General features: G+C 37.3%; 1 protein-coding gene across 2 annotated transcripts in view; it reads left to right on the top strand.

Annotated features, from left to right (window-relative positions):
- LOC150077002 (neurexin 1-like) overlaps positions 1 to 21,327 on the top strand; it is a 265,455-nt gene that overhangs the window by 219,582 nt on the left and 24,546 nt on the right. For both annotated transcript variants that reach the window (XM_090386277.1, XM_090386276.1), the window contains exons 5-12: positions 5,879 to 6,037; positions 6,125 to 6,277; positions 6,564 to 6,861; positions 8,449 to 8,784; positions 11,883 to 12,100; positions 15,017 to 15,125; positions 17,162 to 17,340; positions 19,829 to 20,402. In XM_090386277.1, the coding sequence (XP_090242403.1) occupies positions 5,879 to 6,037; positions 6,125 to 6,277; positions 6,564 to 6,861; positions 8,449 to 8,784; positions 11,883 to 12,100; positions 15,017 to 15,125; positions 17,162 to 17,340; positions 19,829 to 20,402 (2,026 nt within the window). The remainder of the gene's footprint in view (positions 1 to 5,878; positions 6,038 to 6,124; positions 6,278 to 6,563; positions 6,862 to 8,448; positions 8,785 to 11,882; positions 12,101 to 15,016; positions 15,126 to 17,161; positions 17,341 to 19,828; positions 20,403 to 21,327) is intronic.

Genomic DNA, 21,327 nt, shown 5'->3' with positions numbered 1-21,327 from the left:
TACTTCAGCCGATGTTTTCTAGAGAACGAAACAAATTTTGAGAGCAGCCGCTGTTCCTCGCGTGTCAAGTCCCCTGTTACGTAGACGAAACTGAACAGGCATAACTTTGACCTATCCCCAAGATCACACCACGCGCACGAATCAACTGCACAATTGCTATAATGATGCAGTTTGGTTTGGTCTTAAATTCCGTAGCTCAGCTAGAAATAGCAAGCAGTACGGTTGTTCATGAAAAATTATGACCATTCTTTATTGACCAGCCCTCATGTTTTCTGTGAAATAGAAATACGCGCTGATATTTGTTCAATACAACGTCCAACAATCATGACCTTGGTGTGCATAGTTCAAACTTGCAGAGCATCTCTTCCATAAAGACTGTGCATGGTTTTCATTGAATCAGTAGCTCTTGAACACCTTTTTGAACTCAAAGTATAATGGATTATTATAGGACTCAACTTCCTAATAAGAACTAATAGTTCTTCACACCTCACAGGATAAATAGTTATCACTCCAGTTTCAAACATTTTCCACTCGTGATTGCTAATAGCATACTTTAGCATGTTCATCTTCTTCGATTTACAACTGCAAACGTGATATTCCAGTATAACAACGCATCATTCAAAAGGAGCATCTGCCCTTTTCTTAAGAAGGATATTTTAGCTTATAATCCAGCAGTGTCTCGTTCTTTTGGCGCAATCATTGTATCCCACTCTCCGATGTCGCCTACAATGATCATCGTTATTTGCCAATCATGTCGTGCGCTTTTCATCCATCTTGTATTCTTTTAGAGAAAGAATTGTGGATTTTTCCGGAGGATTTTGTTTCCTTATTATTGGACACGCGATTGGAAGAAATGATAGAGCAAGTGAGAGAGTGAAAGAGACCATGCTATATTTTCTGGTTTTATACTCGCTGCGAACATCACAGTAGGAAGGAGTTCGTTAATACATCTCGTCTTACATCAGAAGACGCAACTGCAATTTCTGAGAGCCGATCTCTATTGTCTTTATTCCCTCAGCACTGGACTAGCATTTGCTGATTCAAATTCCAGATAGCGTAGAATTCATTAAAGTCTCTTTGGCTACTATTAGATGCATGGTGTTCCAGAAATTTCTGGCATCTCCTAATTAAATATGAAATAGTTCAGCTTCCTTGTCGACTACAAGAATCCTTTAGATGGATAAAGAAAGCTTCGATCATTCTGAGTTTAACTACTGATAATCATATGTGTTCGATACTTGTATTAATCCGAACTAGATTCAGACATGATTTTCCTCCTCCTCCTCTGCTTTTCATGGCCGCGAACAACACCTCTGATGATACTTGCAATAAATTCCTTTGTCAGATGGTCAGCCAACAACAGCCTCGCTGTAAGTCCTATATTCAGTTGAAGGCTTAGATATTTCCATGGTTTCAGCAGTCACAGATTCGGGATTTTGTTCTCGAAGAAGATTACAAATATAGTTTGCCAAGCGACAGAGCAGTTAGGATTCATTAAAAGCTAATGTTGATGTCCAGGAGCGCGTGTTCAATTATTCTCTTTAAAGTTATCGCGAATTGACCTCTTTGGTCAGTTCACCCTAAATATGAACTTGAGGATATTCAGAAATCGTTTGTTTATATGAAACGAACTCAATAATGACGTTGGAGGCAAGGATACGTAAATAAAATATATATTTCGTGATCTCTCTGATAATGAGATGCCACAAGTTCCAGGACTGATCTTTTTCTCATTAGATGGCAGCACTTACGCTGTCACATGCATCTTCTGGCCTTTCTGAAATACTGTCTGAAAGTATGATGTCGATCGGTCGTGTTTTATAGTCGTATGAGTTTTTTCGAAAGTGGTGTGTTTCGATCGTGGTTTGAAGATGAAAAATTTGTCGAACAGAGAATCTAATTAATGCGATAAGGACATCGTGTAATGTTTTAAATTAACAGAAGAAGAAGTTAGTTATTTACCACACGAGAGTTGACACCATTTAGTTTATTGACCTTTTAAAAATCACAACCCACTCGATTGTTTTGACTACGTTCCTCGATCTGTTGTAAGATTCTATTTCAGGCCAACCAAGCCAAGTTTGAAACTGTTCCAAATCTAACGTAGCTGGAAGTGGTAAAAAAGTGTCTTGCCTGTTTTTTCTTATGTCTAAAATCTTGATAATTGCGCGAATGTGCCAAGATTAGATTGGATACATTGAAGCAGATTTATAGGGGTTTTATTTTGGGGATAATAGGAGATTGCGTTTTTAAGTGAACAAATATTATTGAATGTTTCCAATCCCCATACTGTAATGAGGATATTCTAGGCAGGCAAATTAGTAGCTCATCCTCCTTACGCTCCCGACTTGGCTCCTTGCGATATTTTCTTGTTTCTAAGATTGAAAGTTTTAATGAAAAGAACTAATTCTGCGTAGGTAGCAGTAAACCGAAGAACCATCACCAAAGAGCTAAATAATATTTCAGAAAACTATTTCACTTATGTTTATCCAATTTTGTTGTCTCTCTTCAACGGAAGGGAAACAATCATGAAAGCGTGATAAAGAAAACTCCTTGATTGGAGAAAGAAGAGAGAAGAAAAAAATCTTTTGTAAGTCTTATAAACTTAACGCTCTCGAGTTTTATTACTCCTGAAAAGTTTTCTGTCTAAAATGTTAAAAAATAATCAGAGAGAGGCTGGAAGAGCACGAGTCGACTAAACCTCTGGATGCATTATCTATCGAAACCCTTCGAACCCTCACTGCTTAGACTAATCACTAAAGTAGCCTGTCGCAGTTTTAAATATTAATGTATGCTAATAGGTTAACACCGCGTGCAGGCACATTAGACTTGCTACCTCGATTTTTACCTCTGCACAAAGGTTATTGGACTCTGGATGAATGACAGGAATTAGCACGCATGTGCCTGCCAGGATCTGTTCTGCAGAGATGCGGTATATGTTTGACAAATCTCCTTAGCAATACAGGATGGTCTAAATACATGCACGATAGCGTTACAGAGTTAAGTAAGAAAGCTTTTTGCCACTTTTATTAGCATAAAACTACTCGAGTGGGATTGAGAATGTCGCGAAGATCAAAAAAAGAAGTCCTCTTAACGATGTTTTCGAGGTTCGAGATGTTCCAGCGTATAGACGAAGCGTGGGATATAAAATTAAACAAAAGAAGCCGGGATGGTTTTATTTTGTAGTTATACCACTGGGACTGCTATTAATTACTCGTATAAATACGATGCTGGTAGAATTTTCTTGTTTTGTTTGCACTCACTGACCATAAAAATAGATGCATTGTTATAAAGCGCTGATATTTTGGTAGGGTGGTGTATATATGAGGGATAAGCGGTTAATATAAAATGAGTTTGTTTAATAACATAATTTACATTTAAATATTAAACAATGCACACTTAAATATTTTCCGATTTTGCAGATTTGAAGGATCCAATGCAAAAGCAGAAAGAGAGAGAGAGAGAGAGAGATATCAGATTTGGAGATTCCATCGCAAAGGTGGTGAGCGGATCAGATTTGAAGGATCCAATGCAAAAGCAGAAAGAGAGAGATATCAGATTTGGAGACTCCATCGCAAAGGTGGTGAGCGGATCAGATTTGAAGGATCCAACGCAGAAAGAGGATCAGATTTGAAGGATCCAATGCAAAAGCAGAAAGAGAGAGAGATCAGATTTGGAGACTCCATCGCAAAGGTGGTGAGCGGATCAGATTTGAAGGATCCAATGCAGAAAGAGGATCAGATTTTAAGGAATTCAGCCAAAAGCAGAGAGAGAGAGAGAGGAGGAGAATCTAGCGCAAAGGCGAAGAGAGGATCAGATTTAAAGGATCCAATGCAAAAGCAGAAAGAGAAAGAGATATCAGATTTGGAGGATCCATCGCAATGGTTGTGCGCAAATCAGATTTGAAGGACCCAATGCAGAAAGATGATCAGATTTCGCTGAATCTCTCGAATCTGAGGATTCAGTGCATAAGTAGGGAGAGATAGAGAGAATCAGATTCGGAAGATCGAGCGCGGAGAGAGAGAGAGAGAGAGAGAGAGAGAGAGAGAGAGAGAGAGGATCATATTCAGCTTCAGATCTCAATAAATGACACTCGAATAGACTGAATGAAGCAAAACTTTCCCCTTGAAGGGCAATTTTTTGCACAATTAACATCAGGTAATTAACATTACCCGATGTTAATTATGCAAACCAGGACGAACCCAGACTCGTTTAGAGAGTCTGGGTTCTTCCTGGTTGGCAGCAGAGTTGGTATATTCACCGTCCTCCCCATAGCGGGTGGAAAAGACCCGAGTTCGAATCCTGTCGATAACGTGAGGAATTTTTATGTGCCTTTTTCACAGTGGCTGAGTTAGCCATTCTCAGGCGAGGACAGCATGGTTTTTTTCTCCCGGAAACTCGTCCAACAAACAGTAAATCGACTACTGATGCGCCTAAAAACCTTACAACAACAACAGGTCTGAGTTCAAGTTCTGTATTTGATTGGAGGAATTTCTAAAGTTCTCTTCAATCGCGGCTGTAGTTAGCTGCTCTCAGGCTGATGAAGTGCTGCTAACTACAGCTTGAGTTATTCGGGTTTTTCAGCCCGCACAACATGAAAATCTGCCCCTGAACACACACTCGTACAGACATAATACACGCCGGTATTCCCTCCCCCCTGAAATATTCCCATCAGATCCTTGGCACATTATTATCTACTCCTGTAGATTAATATAAAATCAAATTTTGATTTTATATTAATTTTCTTATTCCGAAAGCAGGATCCAGTTGGCCAATTAAATATGTTCCCATGGATCGTTCCCATCATGCAGTTCGCATCAATGGTTAACACGAGAAGTAAATTGTATTTCTAGTTTATCTGTAATTAATCAGAAGTATTACTTTCATTTTTAAGACGTAAATTCTATTAAAAAAATTGTGTTTTGAATATCGAATGAGAAAATAGAAATCCATTTTCTTAAAGTTTTTTATAGGCTTGTCAAGAATGCAGATGTAATCGTATACTTTTCGTTTTATAAAATGACACTCGAATTACTAATTGCTTAGAAGCAAATACTGAAAGAAAGAATTTCCAATTTCAGTTTGCATCATAATGAGGGTGAATTCCTTACGCTGAGAATAAGACTTAGAGCAAAGGGACTGTTTGGAAGTCACGTTGAGATGGCAATTTTTGTTTATTTCTTTTTTAATAAAATATAAATAAAGTGAAGATGATTACAATGGGGAAAAAATGAAAATTTATATTTATTTTCAATCAGGGCTATAGTCAACTGATCTTAGGTGGAGGGAGTAGGTTTTTTTGGCTGTATTTTATTCCTAATTTTCAACTTGCACAGCATGCAAATGGCCCGCGAACACACACGTGTACAAACATATCGCTGATGTGCTTAAACCCCACAATAATAATTAATATCAGAGCCAATCTTCAAATGGTAATCAATGAAACTGTCATTTAGATCATCAACATTCAGTGAATTCACCCTATTCCTTCAGAGCCTAAGAACAGTGTAGGTAATAAACTGCACGCCTTAGACCCTCGTGGGCAGTACACTTGGTAGGATCACTGTCCTTCCCACACCTCATGGAAAAGAGAACTTTTCCATGAGGTGTGGAACTTTTATGGGCCGTTTTCACAACGTGGCCAAGTTAGTCGGTCTCTTAGTCGATGGTGGCGTAATTTTTTTCCCTTGAATTTGGGTTATTTATTTTTATTCTTTTGAATGTCATCTTCAACTGGTTAAAAGTAAGCTAAAACTTCATGCATCCTATTGGTAGTTCGAATATAATTTGATTAAACTTATGCATTTCCACTTGATTGTTTCAGAACAAAGTTCTTAATGAAAACACTAATATTTTTTTCCTTTTCCCCTAAAAATAGCTTTCAATAACAGTAGATGGAGTTTACACCGAACGGGGATCTACGGCTGGTACGTTTTCCCTGTTATCTAGTAGTGTGCTGTTCATTGGGGGAAATGATCAGACCTCTTCCCTCCCTGGGTCTCGTGAAAGAAATAACTTCGTTGGATGCATGAGAAAAGTAAGGTTTAAAATAAAAGTAGTTAATCAAGTTCAAGATTAAGTCAATATCGGAACAGGTCCTAACGGTTCCATTATTTTCCGGCAGGTGGAGTTCGTGGCAGATAGTATCAATCTGGACCTTATTGGGTTGGCAAAAGCAGGGAGCAAACTACTCCGTCACCATGGCAACTTGCAGTTCTACTGCCAGGAGGTTGAGGCAGCGGATCCAATCACCTTCACCACAAGGGAATCTTTCTTGGTAAGTTGCTCTGTGTGGTATGTTCTTGAAGGAAGAAAACCAGAATGCACGTGTCAAGTACAATTCGCGAATATTGTGTGATGCTAAGCTACTTACAATTGCTAAGGCTCTCTCGATCGATATTAAAACAAAAATCTTTCTCAATATTTGTAAACCTTCCATATTGAATTATATTGTATGAATGTCCTTTTAACTCAATGTTTGTTATTGAAATATCATGTCCTAGTGCAAGTTTAAAGCCATCTCGTATTAAGTAATTAATCAATTAACCTTTATCTCCCGATAGGCTCTTCCTAGTTGGGAGGCTTCTCGAAGTGGCACCATCAGTTTCAAATTTCGCACCAACGAGCCCACGGGACTGCTCATGTACAACAGCGGAGCAGCCGAACAGCGGGATTTTTTCGCTTTCGAACTTCTCGATGGACACGTGTACCTCTTGCTTGATTTGGGATCCGAAGCTGTCAAAGTAAAGGCAACTACACGTCGCGTAGACGATGCCCGCTGGCATTCCGTGTCCTTGAGGAGGACTGGGAAATCGGGCAGGGTCACAGTTGATGAGTATGCTGCTGACTTTACAGCCCCAGGTAAACTCCCTCTCTCTCTCTCTCTCTCTCTCTCTCTCTCTCTCTCTCTCTCTCTCTCTCTCTCTCTCTCTCTCTCTCTCTCTCTCTCTCTCTCTCTCTCCACCTATTCTATTCACTTTATCCGTACGTTTGCCTTTGTTCAGTATAAGCAACGAAGAAAGATAGAATGATATAAGTGGAGTAGGTTGAAAGGAAAGTAATTGCTGTATTAGATACGTGTATAATGACTTTATATACCTTTCACAGGTTTTGTTCTTGACTTAAATGTCTACTTTACTTGCTGCACCATCTAGCATCTCACATATTCTGGGTATATCTGTGACTGGGTTGTTCAGATCTCCACAATGTCTACTTGCCCACCGATGAGGATCTAATCAGGGCAGAAACCTAGATTGCATAAACTTATCAACCTGTAGCGAAATTGAAGTTCGACCATATTGACTTCAACAGAACATAGGTCTTGATAGTGGTATACTCCATTGGCCCTAGTGGGTAGCACATTTGGTAGAATTGCCTTCCCACACCGGGTGGAAAAGACTTGAATTCGAGTCCCATCGATGATGTGAGGAATATTTATCAGTCTTTTTCACAACGGCTCAGTTAGTCGGTTTCAGGCAAGGGGTAGCATGGTTTTTTTCTCCCGAAAACTCTGGTTATTCGTCCAGCAAACAGAAAATCGACCATAAAACAATTTATAGACAGTATACATGGAGAAATATGGCCTTAGTCGCTGATGCTCCTAAAACCCTACTACAACTTCTCCATTGGAGTAGTTCCTTTTATTCAGAGTAGTGCTTATAGCTGTGTACAGAAAGAGACTTTGCCCAACTCGAACAAGGACTTTGTACGAGTCGGATTATTATTTTGGCGATCCTGATGGTACAGTTGAGCAGAATTTTGAAGCAAATTCAATTCAAAGTAAGTGGAATTATTCTGTTTGTGATAAAACAAAGAAAAAAACTTCCCCAATCAATTATGCTTTGCGATCACCAAAACTGCCCATCCAGTTTCTCTTTGAACTTTTTGCCAAGCTCTTGACCATGGCCACCTTTTGAGATAACTGATTCCAGTAGTCTACAAAGCACTGTCGGAGGTAAACTTCATGAGGTCCTCCCTTCTGTTACTCGCTAAGATTTTACATTTGCTTCTTCTCTAACCAACCAGCTACTGTAGAAGATACCTACCTTCAATTCAATTAGATTCCCCTCCTCCCCAAGGTGTCTAGTTCACTATTTTGCAGTTCACAATTTGAACTCTCTCTAAAAGTTCTGTTTTTATTATTTTTTTTCAAGTGTAGCCTCTAGACTATAACATTTCAAGGGCAGACTATAACTTTCCTCTTATCTAGAGGGACAATGACTTCCTTCTTCCTATTTGCAAAGGTGTCACAGATCTTTTATAGGACATGTGCTTTTCTCACCATTTGTTTACACTGCATAAACAACTTCATGTCATATCTTTCTCGTTCTGAACCACCTTTCCCAGTTTTTATATTTATAACGAGCGATTTCAGTTTTCTTAGTCTTAACAAATGTCAGTTTATCTTCGGTCAAAAACAACTGGATATTGAATGTTCTTTCGTTGTAGGGAACTCTAACCAACTGGACCTTGAAGGGCCTTTGTACATTGGAGGCATTGGAAGTAACGAACAGGCTGCCTCCATCCCTAGTGAACTGTGGTCAGCCAAAATGATGTACGGATACGTGGGATGCATAAGAAATCTGATGATGAACGCAAAAGCCATAGATATAGCGACATACGCCAAGGAACAAGATTCGGGAAGCATCCGACCCTCGTGCCATACTTCATCCCCTCAATGCGAAAGTCAGCCCTGTCTCAATGGTGGTCATTGTGTGGAAGGTTGGAATAGATACATTTGCGAGTGCACACATACAAGTTTCACTGGACCTGTTTGTGCTCAAGGTAAGTGTCGGTTAAGTTTTTATATTAATTTATAATAAAATTGCTTTTTTTACTTCGTAGCTGAGTTAGTTGGTCTCAGACAAGGATGGCGAGGTCCTCTCCGGAAACTCTAGTTTTTAAAGAACAAGATAGTCCTTATAAAGAAAAAAATGTTATATATTTTTTAATGATTCTTAAAGATTTCTATTTGTCCGATTTTTAAGAAATTTGAAAATGCTTAAATATAAAATTTCATAAAAATCCTTCAACAGGAGTTTGGTTGTTACATGCGGACGGACATACGGACATCGTGATGATAATACGCGCTTAGCATATATGATATGCGAACCGCGGATAGAAATGAATCCTCGGGTTATTCATATTTAATCCTCGCGAGCAATTTAATATCCATCAAAAGTGAAAATAAGCAACGGCAAAGGAAATAGTTCTACAACAATGGCACACTATTCCTAGGGCGGACACGTGGAGTGTGCCCGCGCCTCATTTAACCAACAATGTAGATGCTCTGAATGAGTAGAGCAGTAATTTTCAGAAGAATCTTCAACACTTTATGGGAGCGATGAAAACGTTAAATAACGGGCGGGAAGGGGTCTCGCAGACAAAGGCTTTGTCAACACCTCCATGATTAAGTGACACTGTTAACATACGATACAGTAAAATGGCCGAGTTAATTAGGCATTTTCCCCCTTCTATACAAAGAGAATGAAAATGATGTAATGTTAGTTGAACCACAAAGGGAATGTCTTGGGGAAGAAAAAAAAAAAGAACAAATCTGTTGAGCGCGTAAGTAAAGTGATGAACGATATGGCTGTAATTATCTAGGGCGATTATGAGAGAACAAAAAGTTAATAGTTTGCTTAATGATCCGTGTTCAGAGGGGAAAAAAAGATACATAAGTTATGCTTAGTGCCGAGAAGATGTTGCACAAAAAATACGTTTTTATAACACCGGCTCCTCTTTTATTCGTGTGTGTGTGTGTGTGTGTGTGGACAGAGAAAATTTACTCTTGTTCGATATTTCATGTGACAGTTCACTAAACCTAAAATAGTCAAACCTACACAAAACAAATGTCTGGTTATTCGGTCAGAACTATTGTTGAAAAAAAAACAGAATTATAATAACTTACTAGGGGGCTTTGTCCCCTGCTCGCTTTGATCGCCAACCCCCACGCACACTTTTCTATAAAATGTAGAGGTATGACGGAGTAAGTCGAATCTTTTCTACGTAAAAGATACACCTGTCGAAACGCACTGATGTCCTTCCTCCCCCTTTTTACTCCCATCCTCTAGCTATCCCCTCACTCAATGGAGAGCAGCTAAAGTACTGTGGACAGCCTGGCTCACCTCCCAGTCGTGGTGATGGCAGTCAACGTGGAGTCTCACTAGGGGCCCTGAGGCCAAGAAGCCAGCACAAACAACAGAACCGAACACTAAAATACACATACAACACTTTTCTGGCTTACAGAGATTCTGTGTTCATCATAGGAGTACTGATGGCGCAGATGTGGGAAATCACAGGTGGCGCCTTACCCAAACACTGTACCACTATGATCGATATCTAATCAGGAAATGAACTATGTAATTATTAACCTGTACATTTGTAGTGACGTAATTGCCCCGCCTACTTGTACTACGTTACCCGCATCCCTCTTCTCCATTGGCTACCTCACCACGCGACATTCTCAAGGTTGAATAAATATCACTATGTAATTGTTTACCTGCTTTTATATAGGTCACGTAGGAAAAGGCTTTTTTGCTTAGGGTTCCATAATGCACGAGGAATATTGCTGCATCCGAAAAAGGACTAAAATATTTACAAAATACTAAAATATTTACAAATATACAAACTATATCGAGTCATTTCATCAGCTGACGTTACAATGGAACATTAAATGATGCATGCGTGGTCGTGTATTACAGAGTGAAGCACGTGCACGAGGTTGGTGAACATTATGGAGGTATATCTTCCATCTTTCAATGGAAGACAACACAATATCACTAGAAGGAAAACTTTTTTAATATATAGAGAGAAAGTCTTCGCGGATGTTGACAGCCTCATCTCATGAAAGATAAATAACAACTTTGTAAAGATATAAAAATTTAGCATGGTTCTAACAAATTATGTTTATTTTACATAAAAAAAAGTTGAAAATATGCACGTAATTTTCTCAACATGGAACTGGGGAAATATGGAACAGCAGATAGAATAAATTCGAGTGAAAGAAAACGAACGAATTACTGATTTTATTATCGATTTATACAAAAGAACGGACATTTTATGCACTGTTAGAGCCATGGGAAATGAATATAACCGGCAAAGCACTTGAATTTCTTGTAAACGCATTGAGCTAACTGGAAGCAGTGGAGCAAGTTGGTTTCAAAGATGCGATGGGCATTAGATTAAACAAAAAAAAAAAAAAAAAAAAAAAAAGAGAGAAGAAGAAATCAGAAAAATCGTAGCCCTAATGATATTCACTCATATGTAGTCTAGTAGGAAATCACTTTGAGAATACTGTACGAGATTTTCTAAACAGTGAAAGGGAAAAATTATTACAGCTGTACTTTTCTAAATAAAAAATGGCGTCGTTTAAAAAAAAAACGCAAAATCGATTGGAGCACGAAACAGTCTAGTTAGAAAATAATGCAAAATATTTCATAAATATGCTTTATGTTTTCGAGGGATGGAAAATAAAAGGCATAAAAAAATGGTCTTGAATAAAATAATGCAAAAACGTGGATCTCCATTGTGATCTACAAAGATGCCACGATGGTTATTGATGGTTATTGAGCAACAGAAAATTAAGCATTTTTCGTAAATGCGCTCATTTTAATCATGAAAATGGCAGTTTGTAATGTATCCATGCGACGAGGTAAGACTCAGAAGTATCACCAATCATTTCCAAAAAACCAACGCAAATTTTCCATTGGGTTGGGTGTACTGCAGAGACGTATCAAGTCCAGCCTAATGAACTCATTCCGAAGATTATAGAACAATAGATCATTCCTTTTTTAGTGTGTACTGACTGGTGTTTCGTTTTTTAAATAAAAGAACTCAGAGCTTTAGCTAAAATGTGATCTCTTTTTCTTTATTCCCAATAGATGCCACCACCCTCAGTTTTGATGGGGACCAGTACATGAAAATCAACTTTCCTGAAGGTTCTCACACTCAGGCAGAAGATATTCATTTCCGCTTTCGCACATCACGACCCAATGGTTTAATCCTGGCCACTACGTCCGACAAATCCGCCACGTTCTTAGTAGCAGGGCTCGAAACGGGAAGGTTTAAAGTGGTGTTGAATCTTGGAAACAAACATAAGGTATTTTTTCAATCTTCGTATGAATTCATATGTATTTAAGTTAGCTTACAATACCCCATATGGGTATAATTGGGACACTCCATTATCCATTTAAGTTCCAAAGTAATGAAATGTCGTATATTTGATGTATTGTTTTCTATCATTTCCGAATGATCAGTGAGGAAATTATTGGTTATTATAGAATCCTGGCATGGAACGTGCTAATAGAAATTCTTTCTAAATGAACCACCCCTAATACAGGTTGTGCTTTCAGAAAATTCCAGTTACAGATTTAGAAAAGTGCACATAAACAGCAGATAGTCGATTGAATATGTTCCGAAGAAATCTGTCCATCTTCTGTTAGGGTAGATCAGAGTAACTTCAACTAGTCCAGTTCATAATCCTTAAAAACTTAAGATTGTTTCTTATAAAATTCATATCAAATCTTTAAGAATTTTTTTAGTTTATTTAAATGATATAGAGTTAAGAATTTCTTTGTAACCTCTTGAAATAACTGTCTCGTGTGTAATTCAAGAATGAAGATGACAGAATCCACCTTGAATCGCAAAACTCTTTGGTTTTGCAATTCGGGAAAGAAACTCTTTATGATTTGAACAAAATGAAATGACCTTTCTTCAAGAAAAACACTCCTGACAAAAACTGAATTTTTCGATTTGATTTAAATTTCAGAGTAACAATTTTCACCGGGAATATGAACATTGAAAAATATTTGTACGTGTGGATCAATTGATAAACAATGGAACTCGAATATTTCAGTGGGCCCACTTCACTTCAGTGAACAATTCATTAATGTTTACATAGTCCCCGTCCTTTACGGGGTTGGAAGCATCCCAGTCTGAAAAAGCCAGTCACTAGAGGGATTCCTTTCTGCTCCAACAAACTCCGTGCTGCGAAGAATTCTTCTTTCTAGTCATCAGCGTCCCCTCGTACGGTCCTAGTTCTACACTGTGCGGAAAACGTTACGGTACGATTCTCTTCTAGACGGAAAGAACCATTAGTAGTATTATTTGTAGTAGTAGTGGCATACGATGCAAGAAAGCAAGCTTAAAAAGCATCAACCAAACAAAAATCAACCTCACACATCACTTGTCCATCCCCTCCTCTGATTCTTCCTTGAATTCATTCAAATTACCCACTTCCATAACAACAGTTGGAGGTTTGTTCCAACAATCAACCACCAGCTGGCTAAAAGCAAACCGCCGAATACCTATCCTGCAATCATCCTTCCTCAATTTGAATTTATGCCCCTCAGGTGTGTAGTTTGATCAAGAGGAAGAATTCCATAAGCATTGAGCTTGCTAATCTATTCAAAGCCTTAAAAATCTCGATCAGATCACCTCGAAGGTCCCTGAACTCTCCACTTCCACGAATTATTTGATCTTAGGAAAGACTGCATGATTTTTCCCAGGAATTCCAGCTTTTTTTATATACCTTCAGAAAAATAAGCAGAAACAAGAATATGAAAATTTTCTCGTGCCAGTGGAAAAAAATAAAAATAAATAAATTACTGAATAGCCTTTATTATTAAAAAATAAATAACAATACCTGAATCAACAAAGTTCTAATCAGAAATTTGTTGATGTATAATTCTGCATACAAATTACACTTGCAAATTTAACTCCAAATATGGAGATGAAGATTGTAAAACTGTAAAATAAATTTGTCTTCAAATATAAACGATTTATATTGGTACGGGGTGGTACCTGTCACTCGTGAAACGCGTACCATTGGCCCACCACCTCTGATACAGAATTGCGAGTGTGTGTATAACCTTCTTTTCGCATAAATTGCATTTATACGATATGAGGACAACTAGAACGCTCTCTATCTATTGTATAGTGAAATCTTAAAACTCTAAAATTTCATTTAAATGCTCTAGTAATCGTATAATCCTACTACTACTCCACCTAGAACATCCAATAGTATTTCCAATTCTCTCTTTTATGCTCCATAAAAAGAGCCATAAATGTTTCCCTCTAGACTGTCCCTCATTCCGCTAGTGAAAAGTTTTCCGAACTGAATGGTCTTGTAAAAGCCTTTGCAATTTTCTTTCAGTAGCAGAAAGGTGCCAGTCAAGTATTGTCTACTAGATGGCGCTTCTTTACTCTGTTTGTGTCAAGTAATGGCCAAGTGACAGATCTAAGAGCGCCCGTACAGTATGTAAATGTAATTAACGGCTACCTCAGCTGTCAAGTATGCCAAGCGACAATGCGGAGACATCCAAATCTACTAGTCACGCATCGGTTCAAGCAACAAAGGCTAGGTGCTTGTAGGAACTAATAGGAGATTAAGTGAACGGGTTTCCACCCACTCACTCCTGTAACTGTCATGGAGCAGTAAGTTCCCAGGAAGCCCGCACTCTGCTGAAAGTGGCAAAGATTAGAAAACAGCTGGGAAGCTGAACATACTTACCCTTGTTTATGACCAAGAGGGGTGGTCGAAATTGACATCGCTATCGTGAGGGCGGCGAATAAAATTTTCAACTCATTTACTGACCTCATCGTTTGCTGACTGGTTAATACGAAAACTTAATCTCCTAATTACTTTTAGAGTATTTTCTTTTGCAGCCATCATTACAGAAGGCCCGAAATGGAAGGGCCTCTTGTATTGAGACTGTAACGATTTGATGCTACTACACGACACTCATACCAAAGAAATTGGTATAAGATGTAACGTATTGAGTTATGCTGATTCTAGAAGGCAAAAGAATTCATCACTGGTTTGTTTCTTAAAGGACACAGAAACTCTCTCTATGTCATTCTCATTAAAATTTGAATATCACTTAACATTTTAATTTTTACTAGGAAATGTTCCCTGGATTAGCTCAATAAAATGGACTTGTATATTTGCAATGTAACTAATGCCAGTTTTGCTAAATGACTTTTCTCTTTTTAAAGTTTACCTTTATTCTTTCAGGTCTATCACATGGGACAAGGGCTTAATGATGACCAGTGGCACACCCTCCACCTCAAGAGAAGAGGGCACAAATTGGACATACAACTAGATTCAGATTCAAGAAGTCATGGTTAGTAATTTGAAATCTAACTAATATCATTATTTTAATTGAAATAAAACTGATCAAGCATTAGTTTTGCTTCTCTATCAAATATTTATTAATTAACGATTAAAAAATGTTTGATAGAGAGCCCAGCGTTAAGATATTCTTACTCTTCCGGTTGCTGATAAATGAAATATCAAGTGATTCAGAATCACGTGGTACGACAGACCTAAAAGAAGGGGTTAAGTTGTTCAGTGGAGTCATTAAAGTGTACCATGGGAAAAGTAGGCGCCATTGGGCAACGAACAATAATAACTAATTTCCACTAATATAAATGAGCAACTCAGGAGAATAAATGCATATTCTAGTTTCGTAGTAGAATACCATCCACGGAACCCATTTGGCGATTAATCTTTATTACACGGTCAAAAGAATCGAGCGAACCATAACGACCTAAAATTCACAATGTAATGAATTTTAGATCATAAGTAATGAAAATCGTTAAGTGATCGATGTGTGGTTTGGAATTGTCAAAATAAAACGTTGAACTTAAGTTCAGGCAATGCCCTTAAATTTTACTTGAATTTAAAGATACCTCACAAAATATGAAAGTCTGCACAAATAAAGTATCGATGATTTGTCAACACTTGATGAAGATCACTGTAGCACATTTTTCACTTTCTCCGGAGGTCATTGATAAATTAATCCACCACGAGGCAGTAATTCTCGAGACGAAAGCTTTCTAATTCATAATCAATATAACTGTTGTTGCAACGTATCACACCGATGGCTCCAAACATCCATTCTCCTTCCTTAATTAATTATTTGACTTACGATCACTCCCGAGTGACGCTTGCAGTTCAAAGAGGGACCATCCACTCCTTTGTCAGCTTGCTGTATATTTCCATCAGAATGTCAATATAGGTATAAATTTTATTTACAGTCTCCTCTATGTTCTAAGCTCTACTTTCGTCCGGGTTCTGTTCACATTAGCAACTTGAATCCCAGCAGCTGAAGTGACGCAAATTACTTCGATTATATGGGAACTGAAGCATTTGGCGTACGGCTGTGGCAATTTATTGACTTGGCTAGGCTAGAAACTTTAGCATCGTGCGCTGCGTTACAAATTGTTTTATATGTTAACCCAATCAATGACACTTTAACAGTGCGTAGTCAGGCAATAATTTACGCATTAAGTTTTCCGATTTATCAGACTCTCTTACGAATTTAACCAATGTTTGCTTTAAAACTATTCATACTGATTGCACGAAGCTATTAGCTTCGAAGATATATCTTGAAATACCTGCTCTTAAGCGTATATAATCCATATTGGTAACTATTTCAATAGTAGTTGGTAATATACTCGCACGGTGTTGATTAAAATTAATTAATTATAATCATTATTTATAAACTGTTTAATATTTGATATGTACGACTGATAAATTAATTTCTTACTGAGTAGAAACTGAATTATATGTTCTACTTTAAAGCTTGCCAACTTTTCAAGTTTTGGTTAAAAATCTCCAAACGTTAAAAAATATATATAAATTATTATTTATTTATTGTAGGAAGTGGATGTATTAGGCAACGTTAGGGGGCGCTGCGAGCAAACTTCCTGTTTCGTTGAAATGTGTCATTTTGACTTCGAAATACTTTTTTTAAGGGAAGGAAGAAGCGCCTCCTATAGTAAAATACTGGAATAATTTCATAATTATTAAAAAATCAAATGACTTGAATCTGTTATTTAATTAAGGATTAAATTATGGTTTTAAAATTGTTTTTATTAGAGCAACCATATCCTAACTCTTTTAGCAGCAGGAAGCTGCTCAGAAAGCTCATGAATTCAAATATTATCGAACGAAAAGCTTGATTATAATACAATATAATATAAACAAATAATTATACATTTGAGAGTTAAGTAATTAAGTAATTACTTTTTAAGTAATTATTTTCCTTCCAATAAATATACAATTTGCAAAAACTTGGGCATATGCAATAGGATCGAGTTTTATAATACTGCATTTTATGATAATTTAACTAATTTTTGGTCTGTTTTGTTGTAGACTTGGGTGAAGAAATGATTACGCTGGATGTTCATACCCTACACGTAGGTGCGGTGACCCCAGAAAGCATCAAGCCATTGAAAGAAACATCAAATTTTGTTGGGCACTTACAACACTTCACTTTTAATAGAAGGCCTTACCTAGAAATGGCTCATAGTGGACAAATGAACAACTTCCTGGTAGGTTTCCTAACCCAAAATTTATTATTCTTATATAATATTATTAATCAACTCCAATAAAGTGTATGTTTACAGTAAATTAGGATCCAACGTTAGGTATGCAGTGTTAGAGATCGTAAGAGGATGAATGCCGACCGGGCTAGCCAGGTGGGTAAAGTGCCTGCCTGGCAACCCAAAGGTCGCGGGTTCGAATCCCGCCTCGGGCTTGGATCAGAGTAAAATGCAAAAACTTTGGGAGGTGCATTATGGCCACAGAAGCCGATGCGCCAACAACAAAAGAAAAAGAGGATGAATAATAAATGAGACATTTGAAATAAAGTGGACACCAAGGTCTTTATGGTAGTAAAAACGAAGAATTATCCGATTTTCTATCTCATTAGCGCGAGCAAAACTTAATCGGAAGATACTATTTCGAAAATAATTTTACGTTACCTGTATATGACAAAAAAATCTAAATAGAAAGTTCTGAAATGTTAAAGTTAATCATTTATATAGAATTTAAAAAGCAAAGGCCAAAAGTTGAGCCTTGTAGGACACTTATATGAAACGAAATCATATATAACACGCAACATTTAAATGAATTTTAGATGCATTTCCAGCAAGGAATTCGCAAACACCTTGAGGATATAGTTTTATAATAAAGTAATCACAGTAAGAGACTTGCTAGTTTCTACCTAGACTCATCGATGCAATGTTTCAGAACCGAAATAAATCAGTTAAACAGATATAGGAAGTTTAAAAAGATGTATAGAGAAGATATAAGATTTTAAAACATTTGGATTAATTATAATGGAATCAAAATTTTTAGCAACAGGGTTTAAAAATGCTATAAGTAAGAAATTAGAAATAATTAATCTTGATTCTGTTTAGCGAAATCGATACAAGGTATGCTGTTGTTGTTGTAGTGGGGGTTTTAGGAGCATCAGCGACTAAGGCCATATTGCCAGTAAATTTCGTGTGTTCTGTGGTCGATTTTCTGTTTTGCAGGACGAAAAATCCTAGTTTTCGGGAGAAAAAACGACTAACTCACCCATATTGTGAAAAAGGCCCATTAAAATTCCTCACTTCATCGACGGGACTCGAACTCAGGTCTTTTCTAACAGGTGTGGAGAGGACAGAGATTCTACCAATTGTGCTACCTACGATGTCACAATGTATGCAAGCTTAAGCTAACAAGAATATACGTACCTTTATATAAAGATCTGTTTAAAGACAGTTGAAGTAGAAATCTAAACTAACAATATGCTTTTTACTGCTTGTTCAATGTCACCTAAAAATTTACCACAGACGCATATGATACTATATTATACTCGTATACCACTATATGCATTATTTATCTATATAACGTAAGGTAAGCAGCAGCCATTATCAATCCACTGCGGGATGGAAGCCTCTTCAACAATTCATGTTGAGGAAAATAGACTGTAATCTGTCACGCTGGTCCAGTGCAGGTTGGCAGATCAACCGTGTTTAGCAGTCAATGGCTTGAAGCACGGTCTACTCAAAATGCGTGTGCTACTGCACTCCTGCTCCTGACCACTCTGCTACTGAGGCCCTCTATATAAGGTATGCATAGTTCATATGCAATATTCGATTAATGCGTGGCAAATGTGTACTGAGTCAGGAAGCAGATACTGTCTTCAATATCTATTGTTATCTGTATAGGCTTATTAGAATAAAGGAGTGGAGTACGTGGAGTTTTCCTGTAGGATTAAAATTGGTGGATGCTTGATCTTAGTGTAGATCGCTTATTTGCATAAAATGGAAATTTTAAAATGTGGTATTGTAACTTTGATTAATGAATTATTGAAAATAATAAAGAAAATTTTGTAAAACAAATCAATCATGTATTGTTTTAAATTTATTTATTCCTTTAAAAATCAAAAATAAATATAATTATTTTAAAACTTATAAAATTTTAAAAGTTAAGACGTTAAATTTATCCTTTAATTTAACCTGTCAGATAAAAACTATATAACTTAAACCTTTAATTAAATTTATATTTTTAGAACATAATAATTTTTTCATACTCAAATGTTGAGGTCAACCAACTTTCTTGTAATGTCGCTTGTCACACTTTGTTACATTCACGACTATTATCAGAGTCTCCGCTTTGCACTTAAATATTTGCATGTAAATCGCATTTAGAGAGTGATTTGCTCAGCAAGACCTCTCTAAAATCAGTGAACCATCTACAAAGCTCTTTAGTAAAACCTTTATCTTAAAGATGACTTTATCTCGTTTCTACTTATGCTTTCGCGATGAATGTTTCTGGTCGTATACTAAAGCTGTTATTAGAATCGATTTTTAAGAACATTTTGCAACAGTCGACTTTTGCGCTGTTTCGGTATTCTCATAATCTAAATGGGGGCTATAAAGAAGACTCCACCAACTTGACATTCAGGTTCATTTTCTTTTCAACCATAGCAAACACTGATAGCGTTGACTTTTATATAAAGCATTTGAATATTTTCTTTTTTTATTACAGGTAACAGCAAAATTTGGTAAGAAGGATCACGTGATCCATCATCCCATCACCTTCAAGTCCAAATATACGTTCATCGGACTTCCACAACTCAAAGCCTATTCCACTATGAATCTCTATTTTCAATTCAAAACCCTCGAACCCAATGGCTTGTTGCTCTACAATGGAGGGAAAGGACAGGACTTTATTGGCATTGAACTAGTTAACGGTCACCTCCATTACGTTTTTAATCTCGGTGATGGTCCCAGAAAGGTGCGTTCGAACAGCCGAAACACTTTAAATGACAACCAGTGGCACGCAGTAACGATTGGCCGACCCTCTCCTCATCAGCATACGTTAATGGTAGATGACATGATCACCAAAGTGACCAGCACGGGACCCAACACTCATCTGGACTTGGATGGACTTCTTTACTTAGGGGGAGTACGTCGTTCGCTATACAGTTCCTTGCCCAGGTTAATCCATTCTCGGCACGGATTCGAAGGATGTTTAGCATCTCTGGATCTCAATGGAGAAACTATGGATCCCACCAGGGATGCGTTAATTCCAAGTACTTTAGTATCGAGGGGATGTGCAGGTAACAATTTTTGTTATTTCAACATTAATATAGTTGAAACTTGTTTCAAGGTGGCTAAATTCAGTCAATGCAGCTGCATCATTAATTACGTGTTTTAAATTCTATCTGAAATTTATTTATTTAGTTTGAAAGTGAAGAGAATATTAACTGCTAGAACATGGATATTTTTCTATCGAGAACGAGAAATAATAATTTAGGTCTTTTGAAATCTGTAATCACAATATGCATAAACAGAATGCATTAAATACTATAGGATTGCAGAGTTATTTCAACGCAATTGATGTACTTTAGCTGTGTTCGATTTCGGCCCTGGAGAGCCTTTTTGTTCTCACTGAAGACTTTGGCTTATTTCAAACTTAGAGACAAATGAAAAAACAAAACAAAACAACTAACTGTTATATTATTACCTTTACCCCTCTAGAATTGGGTCGCAGTACAATATAAAACTGGATTTTCATAAAAGTAGAACTTTTACTTCCATATTCTTCCACTTAATACATAAGTCCCCTGATAGAAGTCGCCTGACAGCTGATGAGAAGCCAGTAAGTTTTGAAACAAATCCTTGGCAGTCGGTCTTTGGTGAGAGCAGAAAATCTCTCCTTGATCGAAATCAACTATCCGAAATACTGTAGTTCCCCAATTTTCTTCGGATAACCGGAATTCTACTGTACATTGAACTACATTAAAATTGAGTGGTTAATAAATTTGTTTGGGTTAGGTTGCTTATAAAATCGGCAAATCAAGCAAAGTGGCCACGAATATACGCAATTCATACAGTGCACCCGTACATATCTATAATCGATCACCTTGCTTATTTTGAGGGATGAAAAATTGGTTTTTCGTAAAGCAAACCACACAGCCCTCGAAACAGATTAAGTTAGTCACAGTGTGATAAACTACTGCTGTGGTGTCCTGAGGACGTGTT

The sequence above is a fragment of the Mastigoproctus giganteus genome, chromosome 12 (assembly GCF_048544385.1).
Source record: "Mastigoproctus giganteus isolate SK-2022 chromosome 12, ASM4854438v1, whole genome shotgun sequence".
Classification (NCBI taxonomy): Eukaryota; Metazoa; Arthropoda; class Arachnida; order Uropygi; family Thelyphonidae; genus Mastigoproctus; species Mastigoproctus giganteus.
This window is presented reverse-complemented; position numbering and strand designations above follow the sequence as displayed.